Raw genomic sequence first — 20,495 nt, forward strand, 5'->3', positions numbered from 1 at the left:
AAACCGTAGTATGGTGGGCGTCGATTGTTAAATAGTGCCATATTTTTCATCGGCGTTTGGAGAGTATTCGTTCGCGTATGCGGAGGAATACTCTCCCAACCTCCCAACCTCGGGGCTTTGTGAACAACGCCCCAAGAGCTCTGCCCAGGTTAAACCACCGTGATGATCATTCGTGCTCCTCTTAAGGCCAGCCGCGTGATAGGACCCCATGATATTTATGTTTCTACTTGTCGTCAACTATTTCGTACTCCGTTGTCAAAGCTGGTGTAGTTTCGACAGTGTGGCAGTCTCAGAGGACTCTCAGAGCACGTGACTTTATCTTGTGTCTCATTTGCACGCGCTTCCGTGTGAAAGGGGAGCGAAACGGAGCCACGCGCTTGCACGCGCAGCTTCCACAGTGTTTAAGCACTGCGGATGCCACTCTAGCCTCGAGAAACGTAGCACAGAATAGGTGACGCCTAGTATGAACCACAGCAGTTGGTGGCTGCATGTTCACGAATTTTTTGTGACCTTGCAGAACGTCGCACTTTTCGTCGGTGCCATGGCAGCAGCAGTCAATGCTGGAGGCTTGTTTGGGGGTTACGGAGGTGGCTACGGTGGTGGCTACGGAGGTGGCTACGGAGGTGGCTACGGTGGTAGCTACGGAGGTGGCTACGGTGGTGGCTACGGAGGCTACGGAGGTGGCTATGGAGGCGGCGTAGGCCTGGGAAGCAGTGTTGTCCTTCTCAGCGGTGGAGGCGCTGGCTATGGCAAGGTCGTAGCTGGACCAGCCTTCCTGGTGAAGAGTGTCCACTACGTCAACAAGCTTCATGGTGGTGGGGGCATCTTGGCACACACTGGCTTGGGAGGTGGATTTGGAGGTGGCTATGGAGGTGGATATGGTGGGGGATACGGCGGGGGATACGGCGGTGGATACGGCGGATACGGCGGAGGATACGGCCTTGGATACGGCCTCGGATACGGTGGCGGATACGGAGGAGGCTATGGAAAATATTGAGCTTCGTGAGTCGACGCAATGGTTAGTTACAACATCATAGTATTAAATTGCCGTTGCTCGTTGGTGTGTATAAAATGTAAATGTTTCTTTTACAGCGCGAGATGAAAGATACCACCAAGTCGGCTTTTCACTGCAGGGACGTTCTTCCTGGTCCAATCAAAGAGCAGATAAAAGCGCCTGTACAAATTTTGTAAATAAAGAAACCATGTGGAAATATCTGCGTAAATTATTCTGGGAGTTTATGTTGCAAAGTTGAAAACAACAACAACAACAACAACAACAACATTATTAGGAAATTGTTTTGTTTTCTTCAGGAGAGAATCAAGGGGACAAATGACTGCATAGCCATACATAACGCCACGTCGAGAATGCAGTAAGCAAAGGATGACACATACACTAAGGTCTCAAACACAGATGAACTTTATTTTATGTGAAAAGAGCCGAAAAAAAGTGCCACAAAGAGAGAAACACCAAAGACAAAAGAAGGAAGGCAATCACCCCTTTTCCACAACAGTACTATACTTGGTTCCAGTTTAGGTCCGAGCGTGGCCGTTGTTATGAGCTGAAGGTCCAATCAAACAGCGCAAAAAACGCAACGTCATGGCATTCTTCGCTCTTGATAGGACGAGCCGGCAGAAAAGCACGCACAGAAAGACGGCGAACACCGCTGGTCCCATCGACTGCGGAGAGCACGCCATGACGATGTGACTTTTTCGCCGTATAGATTGGCCCTTCGGCTCCTAACGTCGGCCACGCTTGGACCTAAGGTGAAACAAAGTATACTACAACTGCAGGGCCTCTAAACTCGTCAAACACAAAGTTGGGGCCGAAGTTAACGGAGCGCACCGACTGGCCTATCACGGCGATGACTTCGCGCTTTTTTCGCCGATGTCCAATCGGCGCGCTCCGCGAACTTTCGGCTCCAACTTTGTGTTTCACGAGTTTAGGTCCCCAGAAATTCACTTCGAACACAAACGATAAGAAACCATCCTCCCTCCCCTAACCCGAACTGGAACCACACGGATCAGAATAATAATGAGGGGGGAGGAAGGCTGGTTAGGGACAAACACATAGGCCGGCTTGCTAGAACAGCGTGTCAGCTAAGACTGCAGGTGAAAGAAAGCATGCACTTCAAAGGCTGGGGTGCGCGAGCGTCCTGAGTCGTGGTTTGAGCCCTGCTCAGCTCGTGCGCTGGCTTTGGCAGTGCTTTCTTTCCCCCAGTATCAGCTGAGACGCTGTTTCTAGCAAGCCGGCATAGGAACAGAGCAAAGACTACGAACAAACAAGGACGATAACCGTTCAGACTTCAATAAACCTTCATAATTCCGGGTTCAAGTTAAAAATAGGCCTGTTGACAACACGATTTTGTATCGCAATCGACTCTTTGATCATACGTTTGTGATCGTCTGTCTCTATAAACACATCTGAGGTTGAACCGCACAGTGGTGCACAGTTGTAGCAATTATTTATATGTTTGGAAACTTCTGAATAGGCTTTTATACGACGTTTATGCTCAGCCAAGCGATCACTGATACAGCGTTTAGCCTATTTGACATATGGCATATGGCACAGCAAACAAAACAAAACGAAATTGTAAACAACACCTTACACATATTTCACATCTTTCTTCTTCATATTCTTCACGCACCCAGTACCGGCCTTCTCAAAGGAAGTAAACGATTTAGCTTATAATCCGTGCTGAAAGTAGTACTGCATAGTCCCAAGAACACTATTACTGAACCAGGTAAAAAAAAGTAAAAACACGACACACAATATAAAACCATTCTCTAGGAATGAATAGTGCTTTCTGTACAATACCCTACTTAAAGGTGACCAGCAGTCTTTTATTTGGCTGGCTTGAGCGGGCGACTTTGAATCGTATGGTATTTAGACTGCGGGAAGAGCGCGATGCAGAAACCACTATTCAAGGCAGCGCTCTCGCGCAGGAGATCGGGCAGGCGGCACACACAAAGGAAAATGCCTTACCCGGTTCTTAATGTATAAGCACTGTGTAGGCAAGTTACTGTGAATGGAAGAAAGTAGAGAGTTTTGATGTTATAACTATGCCATGCAATTTCTTGCCTTACTGGTAAATCTCATCCCCGCGCATTTGAGAAAGGAAAAAGGAGGGAAACAATCAAATGCTGTTCTGTTTCAGATGAAAATTTTATTTAATGTGAACGCCCTGAAGATCATTAAAAATGGTCTGACATTCATAAAACAGAATGAAAACAAGCGGCTACTATCTCAGCGGCCTCATGGTGAGAAACGTGGTTACTAGCGATAGTAATTATAATTCGACGATTCTCTTCTTTTTTAGTAATTTTTTTTCTTTCTCCTGTCAAGCGAATGCGTGTAATAGAATGTAAGAATATCGTGTCCGTGCCCGGACGACGTAGCGTTGGCACAGTTGCGAGCATCAAACATTGTAATATGCACAGATACGGGGAGAAAGTGTTTCAAAATGCGTCTTTGGCGCATCGGAACGACAGGAGGAGCATGCCAATCAGAGGGCAACCTAGGGAACGCGTAGGAACCCTGCGATGACGTGGCAGCCAAGCTCGCTCCGTCATTGGTTCAGGTCGGGGGGAACCATAAGCACGTGGCGCGTTTGGGGGGTAAACAAAGGCACGAGGTGGGCTAAGAGCAGACGGACTTTCAGGCCGTATAAAACACATGTCAGCGCGATGATAATCCGGTGATACTCGAAAAGCTGTCATCTCTTTACTGTGTATTAATTTCATCGGTATCAAGCGAAAGCCTGTGACCCAGCAGACGCGGAAGCTGGCACCACTTCCGCTTTCTAGACTGAGAGTTCACACAAGCCATTTTAGTGAACATGTGGTGTCCGTAACACTTCATTTATACTAAGTTATCGAGCATATTGGGGTGCAACGATATTCGTTTATAATGTTTTTTTTTTCACTTTAAACGAGCTTACCGGCATTAATGGGACCCAAGTACACCCGCACGCAACGCCATTGAACAAGAAACCTTTTTGCCGCGGCGTAATATCAAAGTTAAATGTGTATTGAGACAACCATCGAGGAATACAATCATCTGGGGATGGGGGGGGGGGGGGGGGGGGGGGAGCGATACAAGCGGCATTGACATGCCTGACAAAGCGGCACTGGCTCCTCAAGAATAAAAGCGAGCGTTTTATTTCAAACTCTCCTTCGCAAAACTTGATGACGTGTTTTGGAGGTCACAGTGCTTCTCAATGAATATGTATAGTCCCCCAGTGACGATATTTTAATGTGGCTCATCTACTGGACCCGAGCATTGCGTGAGCACTTGATTTGGGCTCGCGATAATCAGGAGCTCTACAAGCATTCGGGTAGTGGCTCGTGCCCAATCGCTTCAATGACGACAATAACCGAACCCTAACAATGTCTGGAACTCAGCGCATGTCCTGTGCTTTGCTATGCTAAACATCGGCGGAACATAATCGGCTCTAGATCACGTGGGTGCTTGTTCTGGCTATGATAAAAAAAAAAAAAAAAAACGCTGCTCTTTTTTTTTTGTTTTGCGACTTTTATTGCAGAATACGAAAAACTAACGCGTATTTCATGGGTTATTAACGTTGAGGATTCATGCTAAGTGTTATTTACGCAAAGAACAAAAATCGTTGCACTACACTTTTCCAACGAGCTGCTCTTTTCGGTAGGGCCCTTTATTGAACGCAATAGACGATGGATGGATGGATGGATGAATACGGCTGAGCCCTTTGGATCGGGCGGTAGCTTACGCCACCTAGCCATTTTGTTTTACCATTTAAGCTTAGAATATTTAAATGTGAAATCTATATTCACTCCGCAGTGCAAAGAAAGTGAGGCTATGAAACCCCCTTGCCATCAGTGAATAAGAAAATACCTAGTTTTCTCTCGATTTCTGCCACCATTCACTTATTCTTTGCTTGGTAATCTCTACAGTCTTGAAATCCACTCTCCCTTCGCTGTCTCTAAAACCCAATGACTTTATTAAATCTATGTTGTCTTCGGTAGGCATAGGGTGAAGCCCTTTACAGTAGAGTATCAAGTGCTCAGCCGTCTCGTCCTCCTCTCCGCAAGCAGTGCACACTGTATCAATTTCCTGGTACTTCAATCTGTATGTCCTGGTTCGCAGAACACCCGTTCTTGCCTCAAACAGCAATGAGCTTCCCCTAGAATTGTCATAAATGCTTTCTTTGGCAATAACTCTTTTGTTTAATCTATAGCTTTCCAGAGCCGTCTTTGTCTGCATTCCCTCTAGCCACCGATCTCTTTCTGTGGCCTTAACTTTCTTCTTAACTGAGACTTGCTCTTCCGTATCTTCGCTATAGCCCAAAAACTTTCCTCTTAATTTCCTAGTGCACTGTCTCCACTTTGTGTCTACACTCCTCATGTATAAATAGCTGAAAACCTTTCGTGCCCATTGCTCCCCGTCTATTTGCCTCAACCTATCCTCAAACTCTACCTTGCTCACCGCTTCCCTGCTCTCAAATGATGCCCATCCCATGTCTCCTTGTACTCCCTGGTTTGGCGTTTTGCAATGTGCCCCCAAAGCCAGTCTACCTACTCCGCGCTGTTTTATTTCTAGTCTCGCATGCACTTCGGATTTCATGCATAGCACTGCGTTTCCAGAAGTCAAGCCAGGCACCATGACCCCTTTCCAAATCTCTCTCACCACCTCATGCCTGTTGTAATTCCAAAGTGCTCTATTTTTCATTACAGCTGCATTTCTGTTACCCTTACCTATTATATACTTTTCATGGTCTCTGAGATATTCTGCACCATCACATATCCATACTCCTAGATACTTGTATTTACTAGCTCTCTCAACTGTAATATTCTGTATCTTCAGCCTCTCAACTTCATCCTCGTTAAAAATCATGACTGCCGATTTTCCGCTACTGAATTCTAAACCTAATTCCTCTCCTTCCCTACCACAGATACTCATTAATTCCTGCAACTCTGTCCTGTTGTTAGCCATTAGTACAATATCATCCGCATACATCAATCCCGGTAAGGATTGCTGAATTTTTTGGCCTAGCTTACTGTAAGAAAGGATGAACCCAAGCCCACTCTTCTCTAGTCTATCCTCCAATCCTCTCAGATACAACATAAACAGCAAAGGCGATAACGGGCACCCCTGCCTAAGGCCTCGTCTTATCTCTATTTTCCCTGTCGCCTTTCCTTCCCATGTTATAATCACCTTGTTATCTTTGTAAATGTTCCTTAATAGTGCTGTTAGTCCTTCATCTAGGTTTAAGTTCTCCATTATGTCCCACAGGTTTCTTTGGTTCACATTGTCATAGGCACCCTTGATAGCCAGAAATGCCAGCCAGAGCTGTCTGTTTTCTTTTTGTGCTATTTCTATACACTGTGTTAGAGAAAATAAATTGTCCTCCAACCTTCTTTGTTTTCGAAACCCGTACTGTAACTCGCCCAGTATGCCCTCGCAATCTACCCATTCCTCCAGTCTGTTCTTTATAATCTGCATTACCAACTTGTAAATAACCGGTGTCACGGTTATAGGACGATAATTCCTAATATCAGACTTATCTCCCTTTCCCTTATATATCATACTCATCCTACTAAGCCTCCATTCATCTGGAATATTTCCTTTTGTTATCATGGTACTCACTACCTCCCTTAGTTTTGCCTTAGATTTAGGACCCAAACTCTTCACCAGCTTGATAGGGATACCATCTGTGCCTGTCGACGTGCCACTTGGGACTCTTCGTTCCGCCTTTTCCCATTCTCTTTGTCCAAAATCCGCGATGTCACAAACTGGACTGCTACTTCCTTCGGTTCTCCTATCTTCCACATGTACCCGTTCCCAAAATTTCTCCTCCATCACTGCTCCTATATATTGTATCGCATCATCTCCCTCTAATTGATCTCCCTGATGCGAGAGTATGAACCTCTGTCTAGCTTGCGTTGTTTCACCGAGTGAGTTCAAGTGCTCCCAAAACTTATTGGCAGCGTTTCTATCTTTCTTACTTACATTACTCATCCATTCCTCACCCTTTCTCTGAATTTTCGCATTGATCAAACTGGATGCCTCTCGGCGACATGTTATAAAATTGTCCCATTTTCTTTTTACTTCCGTTTCGGACTCCCCACTACGCTTGGAATACCTGTGTTCTCTAGAGGCTTCCTGACGTTTTTGTATCGCTTGCTTCACTTCATTGTCCCACCAACTTTTTGGTCTCTGTCCTTGCTTCCCCTTTCGTTTACTCTTAACTTTGTCTAGTTCTAGAGCAAAAAGCCTAGTTAGGCTCTCATAGGTCCAATCTGTATGCCGTTGCCCTGAAACTGCTGCCTCTATTCTTTCAACAACTATTTCCAACTCTTTACGATATGCAACATGTACAGCGCCATCTAGTGGTGCTCCGAAGAACATGCTCCGTCTCACCAGTTGCCGTCGGCGCTGACAAAGGCCAAGGCGCGAAAACGTACTTTTGAAGAATCCTTCGCTCGCACAAGCACTCGCGCAGAGAAAGCGCTTTCGAAAATCAGGCACCCGCCCCCGTGCCTTTACTGACATTCAAAGCCAAATTACGAGCTGAAGTGTACGTCCGCCATATTATTTGAGGCGAGAAGCGAGCGACCGGCTGAGTGACGAGCACGTACATGCGCAAGAAGAGTGCAAAACAATACTAACCCTTAGCTCGCAGGAAACGGTGAGGATCGATGACGGTGAGCAGTAGGCCTCGATTCTTACCGACAACGCTACGAAATTGGCAAACAGCAGAGTAATCTCGCCGCAACAAAGATGGCAGCGCACAAAGTGTTCCCAGACGTTCGAACAATTTGGCGTATGCTATATTGTCCAGCAGACAAATCGTTATTTATACACAACAACGATTTGCGTTGCTGAAAACTAAGCATTAAGAAATCTGATCTTTGTTTTTTCTTCTCTGGTGTTTTGTTTCAGGCGTTTGTTTAAAACAAAGTTCTATCGTTTTGCAAACAGGTTTCGGATTGGAATGGCATCCCCACAGCAATAAATTACAAGATGTCGTGTTCAATCCAGTAAGCACGCAGGCAATACATTTCAATTCGTGGACAAGTTTCTGAAATAGAGTACACAAACCTGTACGCGAACATCAACGAGCGTTCACTGTTGCAGCACTTACGCGGTAGATAGTGCACTGTCAGCAGTTTCTGACGCAAAGAGCTCGCGCTCGTTACCTCCTAAACTTTCCTGTGTTTCGTTTCGATACTGAGAATGCTTCCCCTCATCCACTAAGCGAGCATGCGAAAATCGCCAGATGGTGCGTGGGAGACAAAGAATAAACAAATGCACGTCCCCACTTTATTGAACGTGTCCCTTGGAGCAATTAGTCTATGTCACATGTTCTCAAAAGATTAGGGCAAGAATCACAAAACTGTTTCACGACAATAACTGGGGTCACGACAAAATCAAGCACAAATTTGTCATTATAAAACAAATGATCATAAGTTTTGACTAGCTTATGATGGATTCATGTACGACAGCTTCCGACCTTTCTTAGAAGCGTTTTACGATCGACATGACAGCCAATTGGCAACTCCAGCGAAATCGACGCCACCTAGCAGCTAGAACAAAAAGCTGTGGCGGCAGGCTCGATTGCCAGCCTTCTCAAGTGAATCAGATATTCCCAGTGCATGGAGGTCTGAAGACGAGGCCGTGAAAGTAGGTTCAAATACACGTGAAGAAAATTACCAATACTGCGAAGCAGGCACTTCTCTAACCAAGTAAATCTGCAGGGAAGTCAATACCATATACATTATAGACTTGCCAGCTCGATGGTGTTTTATTGTGCACGCAATTCAGCCATCTTTTTCATTCTACCAAAAGAGGCCTGCCCTGGCTGCTGCTGCTTTCTTCGCAAACAACAGAAGATTGAAGGATGTGTGTGATCGCTATTGCCGCGCTGCCGCTCGGTAGTTGGGCGCGACAGTGTCAACTTATTAATCCGCTTTCAGATAAATGTGATTTCCATTTTTTTTTTGTCCAGGAGCAAAGTCACGCTACCTGCTCTGCGCCGACAATGAACTTTTGATTTGAATTCAGCGTGGTCGAACTCGCTTGGCACTGAACCTTATGAATGCGCATTAATGTTCATTATAGGTACCGTCTGCTTATCAGTAATACAAAGCAATAAGTTAAGGGAAACTTTCCCCCCTTCTCAATTGAGCGCGCCGAATGTTCCGTGGTACAAACGCGACGTCAGTCAGTCACCAATGTTGCCATCACCCTCGAGCCGCCAAATCCCCCCCTTCCCCCCCCCCCCCCCCCCAAAAAAAAAAAGCAACAACAACAACTATGCACACTTTGTAAAAAAAAAGAGAAAAAAAAAACCACTTGAAAGGATGACTTTGTTTGAAACTGCAATAACCACAAAATAGAAAGAAAAAGGAAAAAAACAAAACAAAAAACAATGAAGCGGAATTAACTTTTAAAGGGGCCTTGCTACGATGTTGGGTAGGAATCTCACACTTTACACAAGCTGACTAACACAAATGGAACCCTAGTATACCTGCAAACACCGCCTGACTGAGAAGCTTCTTTGTCGCCGCGTAATTTCAAGGATAAAAACGAACATTTTTTTTTAGTATCTTATTTGCAAACTTGATGACGAAATTGTGGGGATCGCATTGTTGGCGCTGTTAACCATGAAATCCCCAGGACTTTGTCATCGAGCTTGGCGATTCCCGCAGTGACATTATTTCAATGCGGCTTGTACAGTGGCCACGAGCACTGCGCGAGCATTCGATTTGAGCTGGTTACAGTTTATAGGAAAGGAGTGGACATAACTCAAGCCCCGACCAGGGCGCCTCTAGCGGCAAACAGATAATTTTCATCGGTAGGTCCTTTTTAGCTGCTGCCCTCAGATTACGTTCGCTGGAGTTTTGCGCCACGAAAAAAAGCTTGCGGAGTTTGTGATAACCTTAAATCCCGTCGTAAAAATGCACCGGGTCTCTTTGTTATCCCTAAGACGACTTGACGGCGATAGTCAAAGCGCCGATGCATTAGAGACAGACACCCCACTTAATGTGCTGAGTCATCCATCTCAATGAGCTGAATCATCCATCTTAATCTGCTAAGTCATCATCTTAATTCGTTAGCCATGCACTTAGGTCGCTTAGTCATCCCCTTAGTTCACTTTAATTCCTCTTAAATCACCACTTTAATTCCTCCTAATTCGCTTTAATTCCTCCTAATGATCTTTGTCATCCTTCTTAATTAGCTTTGATTACTCTTAATTATGTTTAATTCCTCTTAATTCACTTTAAGTCCTCTTAGTTCACTTTGACTCATCTTAATTCGCTTTATAGTCCTTAATTCCCATTTATTACTCTTACTTCTCGGTAATAACTCTTATTTGTCTTTAAAACCTCCTAATCCTCTTTGATTTCTCTTAATTAGCTTCGTCTTCCTTCTTAATTTCATTGCCTCCAATTTGCCTGGGTGGTCAGGCAAACGTTTCGGTACTTTTCGTGTCGCCGACATGTTTTCGCTCAAGGACTTTGAAGGTCGACAGAACGACGAGGCATATAAGGCTTTCGCATTAATAATGGCGGGCACCCTATAGGCCCGCGCAATTCGTCGCAATTGCTTCCCGACGAGTTGGCGGCGAGAACCGCTAGGTGGCAGCGAACAATCAGAGAGCCTGTATTACAGAGTGTGTCCAATCGCTCGATCAGGGTCCCGTTGTTTATGGGCCGCGTTTGCAATAAGAGCTACAGGTGACGAACGCGTTGGTCGTCCGCGAGCGCCTCCACCTTTTCGCCCGCTTTCCTCCAAGCCAAGCGAAAACGCAGCACGTGCGCACTAGCGATCAATCTCCGATGGAGGCGTCCGCCATGAAACTGCAAACGCTCCCCATGGTTTGAGTTGGACCCTCTCTACAATCTAGGCTCTCTACGAACAATAGGCGACAGAGGCGGTGTCGCCGGCGTGCTCCTTTCCCATACCTCGACATGCACTCGGATAGTGACTCGTGCCCAGGACCAACTGATACGATGACCTTGGGCTCTTCCAACCCCCGCGCGAGACTAAAAAAACACAAACGGCGTATAATCGGCTCTGGACCACCTGGCCGTTTGTTCTGGCTGCAAGTTGACCAATTTTTCTTAATTTGTTTCTAAACTGACATCGCGAAAAAAAAAAAGAAAAAGAAAAACAGCCAGCGCTCATTTTCTAGGTTATGAACGCCAAGAAAAAGTTTTAAGCGGGGCTTACTGTGTTCAAAAAAGTTATTGCATCGTACCTTTAAAAGTGTGCTGGACCAAACATTTCAGTGTCTAAAATAAGTGGCGCACGATCTTTCCGCGAGTCAGCAGCAGGGTGTGTGCGCGAGCACACGCACCAAAAATGATGTCAAAAACCTTTATTCGCGGGTAAAGGAGCGGTGCAACGATATTCAATTGGAATGTTTTTCACTTGACACGAGCTTACTGGCACACCTGGGACTCAAGGATACTCACACGCAACGCCACTGTCCAAGAAACTCCTTTGTTGCGGTGTAATTTCAAGGACAAAATCGATCATTTTCATTCAATCTCTCCTTTGCAAAATTTGATGACGTAACGTGGGTATCGCAGCACACCCCATATTACGATATTTGAATGCGGTTCATAGATTGGACCCGAGCATTGCGTGGGCACTCGATTTGGGCTCGTGATAATTACTAGCTCGAGAAGCATTCGGGTAGTGGCCCATTTCCAATCGCTGCAACGACGACAGTAGCCGAGCCATAACAATATCTGGAACTCAGCGCGTGCCCTGTGCTTTGCCAACCCCAGCGCGTGGCTATGATCAACATTGGTGGCATATAATCGGCTCCAGAACAGGTGGCCGCTTGTTCTGGCTGCGAGTTGAGGGGGTGAGCGGTGCTCGCTTTTCTTTATTTTTTTTTCTGGAACTTCTATTGCTTGCGGTGAAAAACGAACGGGTATTTCATAGGTCATTAACGTCAGGGATCCGTTTTAAGCGGTATTTTCGCAAAGTACAAAAATTGTTGCATCGCCCCTTTAAAGGAGCTGTGCAACGGTATTCAATTGGAATCTTTTTCACTTTACACGAGCTTACTGGCACTAGTGGGACTCCAGGATACTAGCACGCAACGCCACTGACCAAGAAACTCCTTTGTTGCGCTGTAATTTCGAGGACAAAACCAAGTGTTTTCATTCAATCTCTCCTTCGAAAAACCTGATGACGTAGCTGGGCGGTAGCAGTACCGTCCAGTGACGATATTTGAATACGGCTCATAGATTGGACCCGAGCATGGCGTGGACACTTGATTTGGGCTCGTGATAATCGACAGATCGAGAAACGTTCGGGTAGTGTCCTGTGTCCAATCGCTGCAATGACGACAACAGCCGAACCATAACAATGTCTGGAACTCAGCGCGTGTCCTGTGCCTTGCCAACCCCAGCGCATGGCTATGATCAACATTGGCGGCATATAATCGGCTCCAGATCACGGGGCCGCTTGTTCTGGCTGCGAGTTTAGGGGGTGAACTCTGCTCGTTTATCTTTATTTTTTTCTGCGACTTCGATTGCGTGTGGTGAAAACGAGCGGGTATTTCACAGATCATTAACGTCAGGGATTCGTTCTAAGCGGTATTTGCACAAAATACAAATATCAGTGCATCGCCCCTTTAAGGTGACACTGAAATGTTTGGGCTTCGGGTCAAAGGAGAATAAAGACAAGTTTTTCATCTACACAATGGTGTCTGGTGTAAAAGGTAAGCGATTAATTGGTCTAACAAGCACGTAGCTTTCACTTGTAGAGATAAAAGGCCTGTCTCTATTCTCCTTTGGCCCGTAGCCCATGCATTTCAGTGTCCTCTTAAGCGCGAATGGAGGTCTTTGACGTCATTTTCGTTGCGTGTGCTCGCGCACACCGGCGGCTGCTGGCTCGTATAAAGAACGTGCGCCGCTTATTATGGACACTAAATTCTTTGGTTCAGTCTCCCTTTAAGATGACAGTGAAATATGTGGGCTCCAGGGAAAATAAAAATAAAGAGAAGCTTTTCATTTCCACAGTGCACCTGGTTTAAAAGGTAAGCGATAAATTGGTCTAACAAGCACGTAGCTTTGACTTGTGGAGAAGAAAAGCCCGTCTTTATTTTCCTTTGGCCCAAAGCCGATACATTTCACTGTCATCTTAAAAGTTTCGTCGCATGTGCTCGCGCACACCGGCGGATTCTGGCTCGTGGAAAGGACGTGCGCCGCTTATTATGGACACTTAATAGACCGATCTCACTAAGCATTCGGCGCATGCGTGACGCCGCCATAACTTAGTTCACAGGAGGCAGACGGCCGTGCCTGCGAGTGCACGTGCCGTCACGTGCTCCCCTAGTGCAGACCTCCAGCGGGGTTGTCGCACGTGCAGAAAGACTAAAGCTCCCTCAATGCATTGCGGCAGCGGTGGCTAGTCAAACTGACTGGTGAGATTGGTCTGTTGTTTGGTTCAGTATCCCTTTAAGGTAGAGTGCCGCGATTTTGCTTCAGTGGTGACATCTTAGCCATTTTTCCCCCCAATCGTTTTTTTTTATGCATTTTGAAGTGCGCGCAATCCGGTGTCACTCAGCTCGGGCGTGTAGCTTTGACTAATGCATAGATGCCATTTTACCGCACAAGTCACGCACAGAGTGCACGAGAGCGTCACACGCTGGCACATTTAGGGGAACAATGGATGTCTTCACCATGAGACGGACAGACATGTAGGCATCCTATTTAAGGCCCCAAGTCCTACTAGAGAGACAAACAGAAACAACCAATACCGACAAACCTCAAACACGTGTAGCATGCACGTGAAGGTACCTTTGGCAAGCTTGCAAGCACCTGTGCTTACTTCACAAGCACCGAGACTCCACGAGCACGCCAGAGGTACCATCGCGTATAGACGCTTTCAGGCAGCTGTGCATGGGCGCCGCCATAACCGACCTTCAGTTTTTGTTTCCTCTTATTCCGTTCGATCCACTTCATCATTACCACAGCAGGACAGGTAATTGCCATTTCAGATTCTACCGTGTCCTTCTCCCCAGCATAGGCCTTTGTGGAGACTCGTCAACGCCCGCTTCAGTTGCTCGACATCTCGGTAAGACAAGAGAAGGTCGGCTATGGCGGCTGAATTTGGCGCGCGCTGAAAGCGTCTATACGTGCTGCTCGCATGCTCATGTTTTGTCGGTGTCGATTGTTTCTGTTCGTCGCTCTTGTGAGACTTGGGCAGAAGCGTGCACGGCACGAGTTCAAATAGTGGCTTGGCACGCAAATTACGGCGCCGGGAACATGCGTGAGGCAGCCACAACTTTAGTTCACCCTAAACAGAGACGGCTCGTGCCGTCTCATGCACTGAACAGGCAGAACTTCAGCGTGGTTGTCACATGGTAAAAAGACTAAAGCTCCTTTGATGCATTAATTGCAGCCGCGGTGGCGTAGCAAAACTGGCTGGTGAGATCGACCTATTGGGACTTTTAGCAAACCGTTACCGTTACCGTTACCATTTGTTTATTTATTTATGTGAGTGTGCTTGTGTGAGTGTACGTGTGTGTATAATCTCATTCCTACTCCATTGTATGGTGCCACAGACCTACAGGTACGGGCCATTGGCCTTTTGTGGCGACCAAACTCTCTTCCTTGGGCCCGACTGCGCATGCGCGACGGCGTACCGTTCAAATCCTGCAAACATTGATTTTAGTATACCGGGAACTCGTACCGTGGTACCGAGGCTACAGGAGCCAGAGCCGTCTATACTGGGAAAGTTTGGCCAAGGGCGGAGCTTATTGCCCACTAGAACCAGCGGATTTCGCGATAACACAAGATGGCGTTACTTCTTTGTCTTCTTTATTCCTTTATTCCTGAGAAATCTCATAGAGCTCCTATGAGTCAGAGTCACAAAATGGCGGACCGAAGTAGTCATCCACCGGTTGTCAGACTACGCTGCTGTGGTTGCCAGGCTGTCAAAATCTCCTTAAGAAGGCCTAACTCTATCAGTATAAACGGCTCTGAGAGATGCTCGACTGGAGCACAGCCTGGTGACAAACCTTGACGGCAATAAATCCTTTATAAAAATGGTGTCGCAATAAAGTGGAATAATGATAAATCCAAGGATCGGCATATATCGGTTCCCGACACTCAAGGACAGCGTTTGTTGGCAATGCAGTCAAAGCTATGGGCGTACTCCATGGGGCTCGCGCACCTTGGGCACCGATCAAATCTATGCGCGGGCCGTCTTGATTTATTCTGATGTGCCATGAACAGCTTCCCCCGAGTGAGGAGCACCGGTATCGTGCTCGCCACTGAAATGACATGAAGGATTAAATCAGCTCGTCTTTCTGCACAAGCGTAATGCCCTAGTTACACAGGCAGCCTTAACCTCAGTTAAGCTCCACGTAGTTTGCGGCCACTAACCGCAGTTAGACCCAACTGTACCCAACACGAGAATCTTGATCCCTGTTGTCAGAATAAATGCAAGTGTTGTGTCATGTTGAAGAACAGCGCGACCTGGACGAGGACAAAAAGTTGAAGAGAACGCAAGTGTTGTGCTATGCCATCACTCTAAGTGCTGGAGCAGAATAAATAGGAAGGCATTTTGTCTTACTTATAGGCGTTTAAAGGAGGGGGGTGCAATGATTTCCGAACTTCGGTAAAAAAATTGTGGAAGTTGCCCTCTGACACTTCTGAAGTAAAGAACAGAAAACCGATTTCGCCTGCGTGTCCTAGTTGTAAAAAAAAAAAAAAAAAAGGATAAAGATTGGCATTTCTGGCACCCCTCAAACTCACTCCCAGCCTTCAGGGTCACAGCTGGTCCCAGGCACGTAGCCAGGGGGGGGGGGGGGGGGGGGGGGGCATGAGGTCCGACCGTACACCACACCATAAAATACTCGCCTCCGAGCACAGCGTACATGCTTCAATATTCTTACTTTTGTGCGTTTCTCCCATAGACTTGCGTGTATTGCCTGGTTGCAAGCAATGGCCGCCGGTGGCGACACCGACGGGCTCCCGATCCGTGATCCAGCCGACTACAATGGACCTTTTCCGAGAAGCGTTCTGCGCACGCGCGAGCGCCCGATGCCAAGCGGTGGAAGTCGGCACGAAAAAATCGAGGAAATTCGGAATGAGGCTGTAAATCGACGAGTAGAACACGTAATTGCAGCATATATATAATTGTGTTACACAAAAAAAGAAAGTAAACGGAAAGAAAAACACGACGTTTGGGTGGACGCTACGGATTTCCTTCTTTAAAGTCGCGCTAGGCCTACCTCGTTGCGTTGGGCACGCGACGCTGCTCAGAGAGCGAAGCAACTGGTAACGTAGCTCCCATTATCGATGGTAGCGCAGGTAGGTCACTTCCTTGATTTTTAGTTCGTGCAGCCACCGCCTGGTGCCGTCGGTATTTGGAAAAGGTCCATTGACTCCGTAAGTGTGACGTCATGGGTCCAAACAAACCGTTGCTAGGGTCGTTGTTATGGACAAATACATGTGGCTAGGTTTCACTACGAAAACCCGACCGTTCAAAAATCAGGGGTAGGATTTAAACTTCTAAAAATCACAGATATAGAAAGCTTGAAGGTCATTTATGTTTCGACAGAAGTGTGCCAGTAATCGCTTGTTTCTGAAATATTTATGACTGCAACTTCCGGTCCTCAAGATGCCTGCAGCAGACGACGAATGTAAGAAGTATGCCGTTTGCCACACGCCGGCAGGCCAAGCCGGCGCCGTCGTTTGAATCGCGTAAATAAAGACGATATTGTGATATTTCATTTGTTCTAAATATAATGATTTCAGTAACTTAAAAGAATTCATAGTGAGGTGCGATGCAAAATATGGTTTATCGAAAGTCCGGATGTCGATCGAGATGATCGTCTGCTAAAAGATTTCATTTTTTCATTTCATTTTATTATACCTCAAAGGCACTTCTACCGAAGTGCATTACATGAGGGGGGATAAGAATACAAACTCACATAAAAACAAACAAAAGCAAAAGTAGATTCACAAACAAATACAAATAGTAATATTTGCCGAAAAATGGCTAGGGTTAAATCGCATCAGGATGCATAAAAAAGAAAACTAATGACTAGCTACCGACATAAACATTTAGACTAACGAAAAACACTTTTGAGGTGTGCCTTGCAAAGATCGCGGAATTTAGCTGGATCATTTTCGAGAGCAATAGCCTCAGGAAGAGAATTCCAGTTATTGATGGCTAGAGAGAGCGGGGAATTTTGAAATTTATTAGTTCTCGCAAATAGAGGGTTTATTTTCTGGCTGTGGTCACGACGTAAGGAGATGTGAGATGGAGGTTGGCAGTAATGGTTTCGGAATGACGAAGAGGAATAGTAGATTTTGTGGAACATGACAAGACGAGCAAGTTTAGTTCTTTCGGCCAGTGGGCAAAGGTCTAGATTTGTTTTAAGTGCGGTTACGCTTGATGTCCGTGAGTAGTCATGAGATATGAAGCGAGATGCTTTATTCTGAACTGATTCAAGTTTGTTAATAAGGTAAGCTTGATGCGGCCACCAAATAAAGTTGGCATAGTCCAATTTAGCCCTCACAAAGGATTTATAGGCTGTTAGTTTAACACAATGCGGGGTACTGTGAAGGTTACGTTTGATATATCCTAGAGATTTACAAGCACTAGAAACTACAGTGTTAATGTGGGTATTCCAGGTTAGGTCGTCTGAAAATGTTACACCTAAATATTTGTAGCTGGACACTTTTTCGAGAGGCAGAGTTTGTAATGTATAATTTCGTATTGCAGGCGTTCGTTGGCCAGTGAATGTTAATAGTTTACTCTTGGTGACATTAACTTTCATCTGCCATGTGTTACACCATAGTGAAAACATATTTAAATCCTGCTGCAATATTAAAGACTCTTCAGGTTTAGTAATACGACGATAAATAACACAATCATCTGCGAAAAGCCTTATGGAAGATGTTATATGGAGAGGAAGGTCATTAATATAGATAAGAAATAAAAGCGGACCCAAAACCGCCTTGGACCCGTGAGAAAAACACTTCAGGCGATCGGTCGAGATACCAAATTTTGTTTGTGGACTCGCGCTATGTGAGGGTGCGTCGTACCTGGTTGTAACCATCGCTGCAATGGTTACTGAAAAATCGCGATAGACATAGAATTATTTAAGAACCTTACAACTTCAATAATAATAATAATAATAATAATAATAATAATAATAATAATAATAATAATAATAATAATAATAATAATAATAATAATAATAATCAATCAATCAATCAATCAATCAATGTTTTTATTCGTGCCCGGGAACAACCTTGCGGTCTTGGTACAGGTGCACTGTGTTAACATGTAAGGCAGAACAGGGTATAAAGCAATAGTACGGACAACACAAACAACGGACAAGCCCTAGAAAAATACACTTAAAAATTATAAAAAGTAAACACAAAGTCACAACATACGATAAGCTTAAGGGTACTACCGCCAACACCAATTGCTAGAAAGAAAGAAAAAAAAAATGCATTCAAAGTGGGGAATTTCGGCGTGAACGCCGCAAGTTAGTGCATACAGTTCTAATTTAAGTGATGGCCTTTAACGTTTTTACAAACTGCAGCGTGTTATTGTTAATTATGTCGAGTGTTTCAGAAAAAGAAGAATTATAAGTATGCCCAAGTCTGGACACAGGATCGTGGAGGTTGAGTAGACGCCTGTTGCAGAAGGACGCATTTTGCCTTGTTGTTTTTAGAGGAATTTTTAAGAGTACTCTTGACGTCAATACCGTGCAATCAGTGACGGCGTGGACAAGTTTGTATAAAAATAAGATATCGGCAAGTTCTCTCCTACGAAGCAGGGTAGGTAGTGCCACGCTACGCTGAACAGGGACAGGGACATCAGTAGTGGTGGGTACAATGCGCGCTGAGCAACGATGTCTATAGATGGAAAGAAACTTGTTCTGAACCCGTTCTATTTTCAAGGAATTTGTGGCACAAATTCCATTCCATACAACAGAAGCGTATTCAAGCTGTGGTCGACACAATGCACTGTAGAGTATAAGAAATGTCCAGGGGTTAATAAACTCTTTAGTGATGCGGCACGCACTACCGAGCGTGCGTAGAGCTGCGTTCACGATGTGATCCACATGACTGGAGAAGATTAAGGTGCTGTCAAACACTACGCCAAGATCTTTGATTCTGTTCATACGTTCCAAAAGGTCTGTCTGAATAACATATGGGAATACAATGTTATGTGTCTTACGAGTGTACGACACGACTTTCGTTTTAGAGCTATTTATCTTTAGGTCATTCCCCCGGCACCATTCTTCAAAAGCATCAACATCTCTCTGTAGCAAAACACAGTCTCGGTCTTCTCGTACCTCCATAAACATCTTAATATCATCTGCGTACTGAAGAAATGAAGAGTGACGAATCACAGTCGAAACATCATTAACAAAAACTGAAAACAGAAGAGGTCCGAGAACGGACCTCTTCGAAACGCTATAATAATAATAATAATAATAATAATAATAATAATAATAATAATAATAATAATAATAATAATAATAATAATAATAATAATAAATTTATTTAATAAAACTAGCATGTCCACGTCACAAGTCAGGTTCGTCAAAGCCATCCAGGGCTTGTATGACTGAACCTATCTGCAGTGGCCTCCAAAATAACTATGCCACCTACTAAAAAAAGTTTGAATCAGTTCCAATAACATTTGTGACACTTATTACACTTAGACTCAAGGGAAAACACGTATACACACACCTACACATATGCACAAACACGCAAGCCGGTCATTGTCACCATTGAAGAAGGTCTTGATAGATGTTATGTTCTTGGTGTTGTGGTTCTTGAAGCAGAAAGACTGGGTGTTGTAAGTCGTGTTGATTTGCTATAAGTAATAACTAATATAAGTAATAATAATAATAATAATAATAATAATAATAAACGAATTACCTTGACAGCGTACGATATGTTTCTCATACTGGCCTGCACTACGCCGGTAATGCACTTCAGGTCGTCGTCGTAAATGATCTGCATGATGTGGTTTGATTTTACGGCATTTTCACCCCTCTGAACTAAGCTAAAATCTTCACAGAAAAAAAAACAAAAAAAAAAACGCACATGTCGGAGGCCTTTACGGCCACGGCAATGCACTTGTTTTTGTCGCTCGTTTACCGACGCAATTCAATAAAGACCCCCGCTGCAACAGAGCCCTGCAAATCTATCGTGTCGTCTGCTACCAAAGCAAAGCGGAGTGTATTACTTCAGAAATGGCTTTCATTGTTGCAATACAACACTCAGACGACAAGAACATCTTCATAATTAAATATCAAGAAGTTAGGGTGCTTACAAAAAAATATTTACTTACTTGTAAGCAAAAATCTAGCCCCATGTGGAGTCTCCATGCATTAGTCCATAGCAACGTCCCTAGCAACGGTTTGTTTGGACCCAGACGCCATGTTGTGACGTCATCACTTACGGGGTCAATAGAGATTAGTAGTTACCACGCTGCCACTCTTACGCGCTCA

The 20,495-nt window shown here is 45.1% G+C and overlaps 1 protein-coding gene across 1 annotated transcript in view; it reads left to right on the forward strand.

Annotated features, from left to right (window-relative positions):
- Positions 1 to 463: 463 nt before the first annotated feature.
- Positions 464 to 20,495, forward strand: part of LOC121833731 (glycine-rich cell wall structural protein 2-like) — a 52,595-nt gene continuing 32,563 nt past the window's right edge. The window contains exon 1 of the mRNA XM_042287254.1: positions 464 to 908. Coding sequence (XP_042143188.1) covers positions 464 to 908 — 445 coding nt within the window. The remainder of the gene's footprint in view (positions 909 to 20,495) is intronic.

This window comes from Ixodes scapularis, unplaced genomic scaffold (genome assembly GCF_016920785.2).
Source record: "Ixodes scapularis isolate PalLabHiFi unplaced genomic scaffold, ASM1692078v2 PGA_scaffold9__187_contigs__length_104089568, whole genome shotgun sequence".
Classification (NCBI taxonomy): Eukaryota; Metazoa; Arthropoda; class Arachnida; order Ixodida; family Ixodidae; genus Ixodes; species Ixodes scapularis.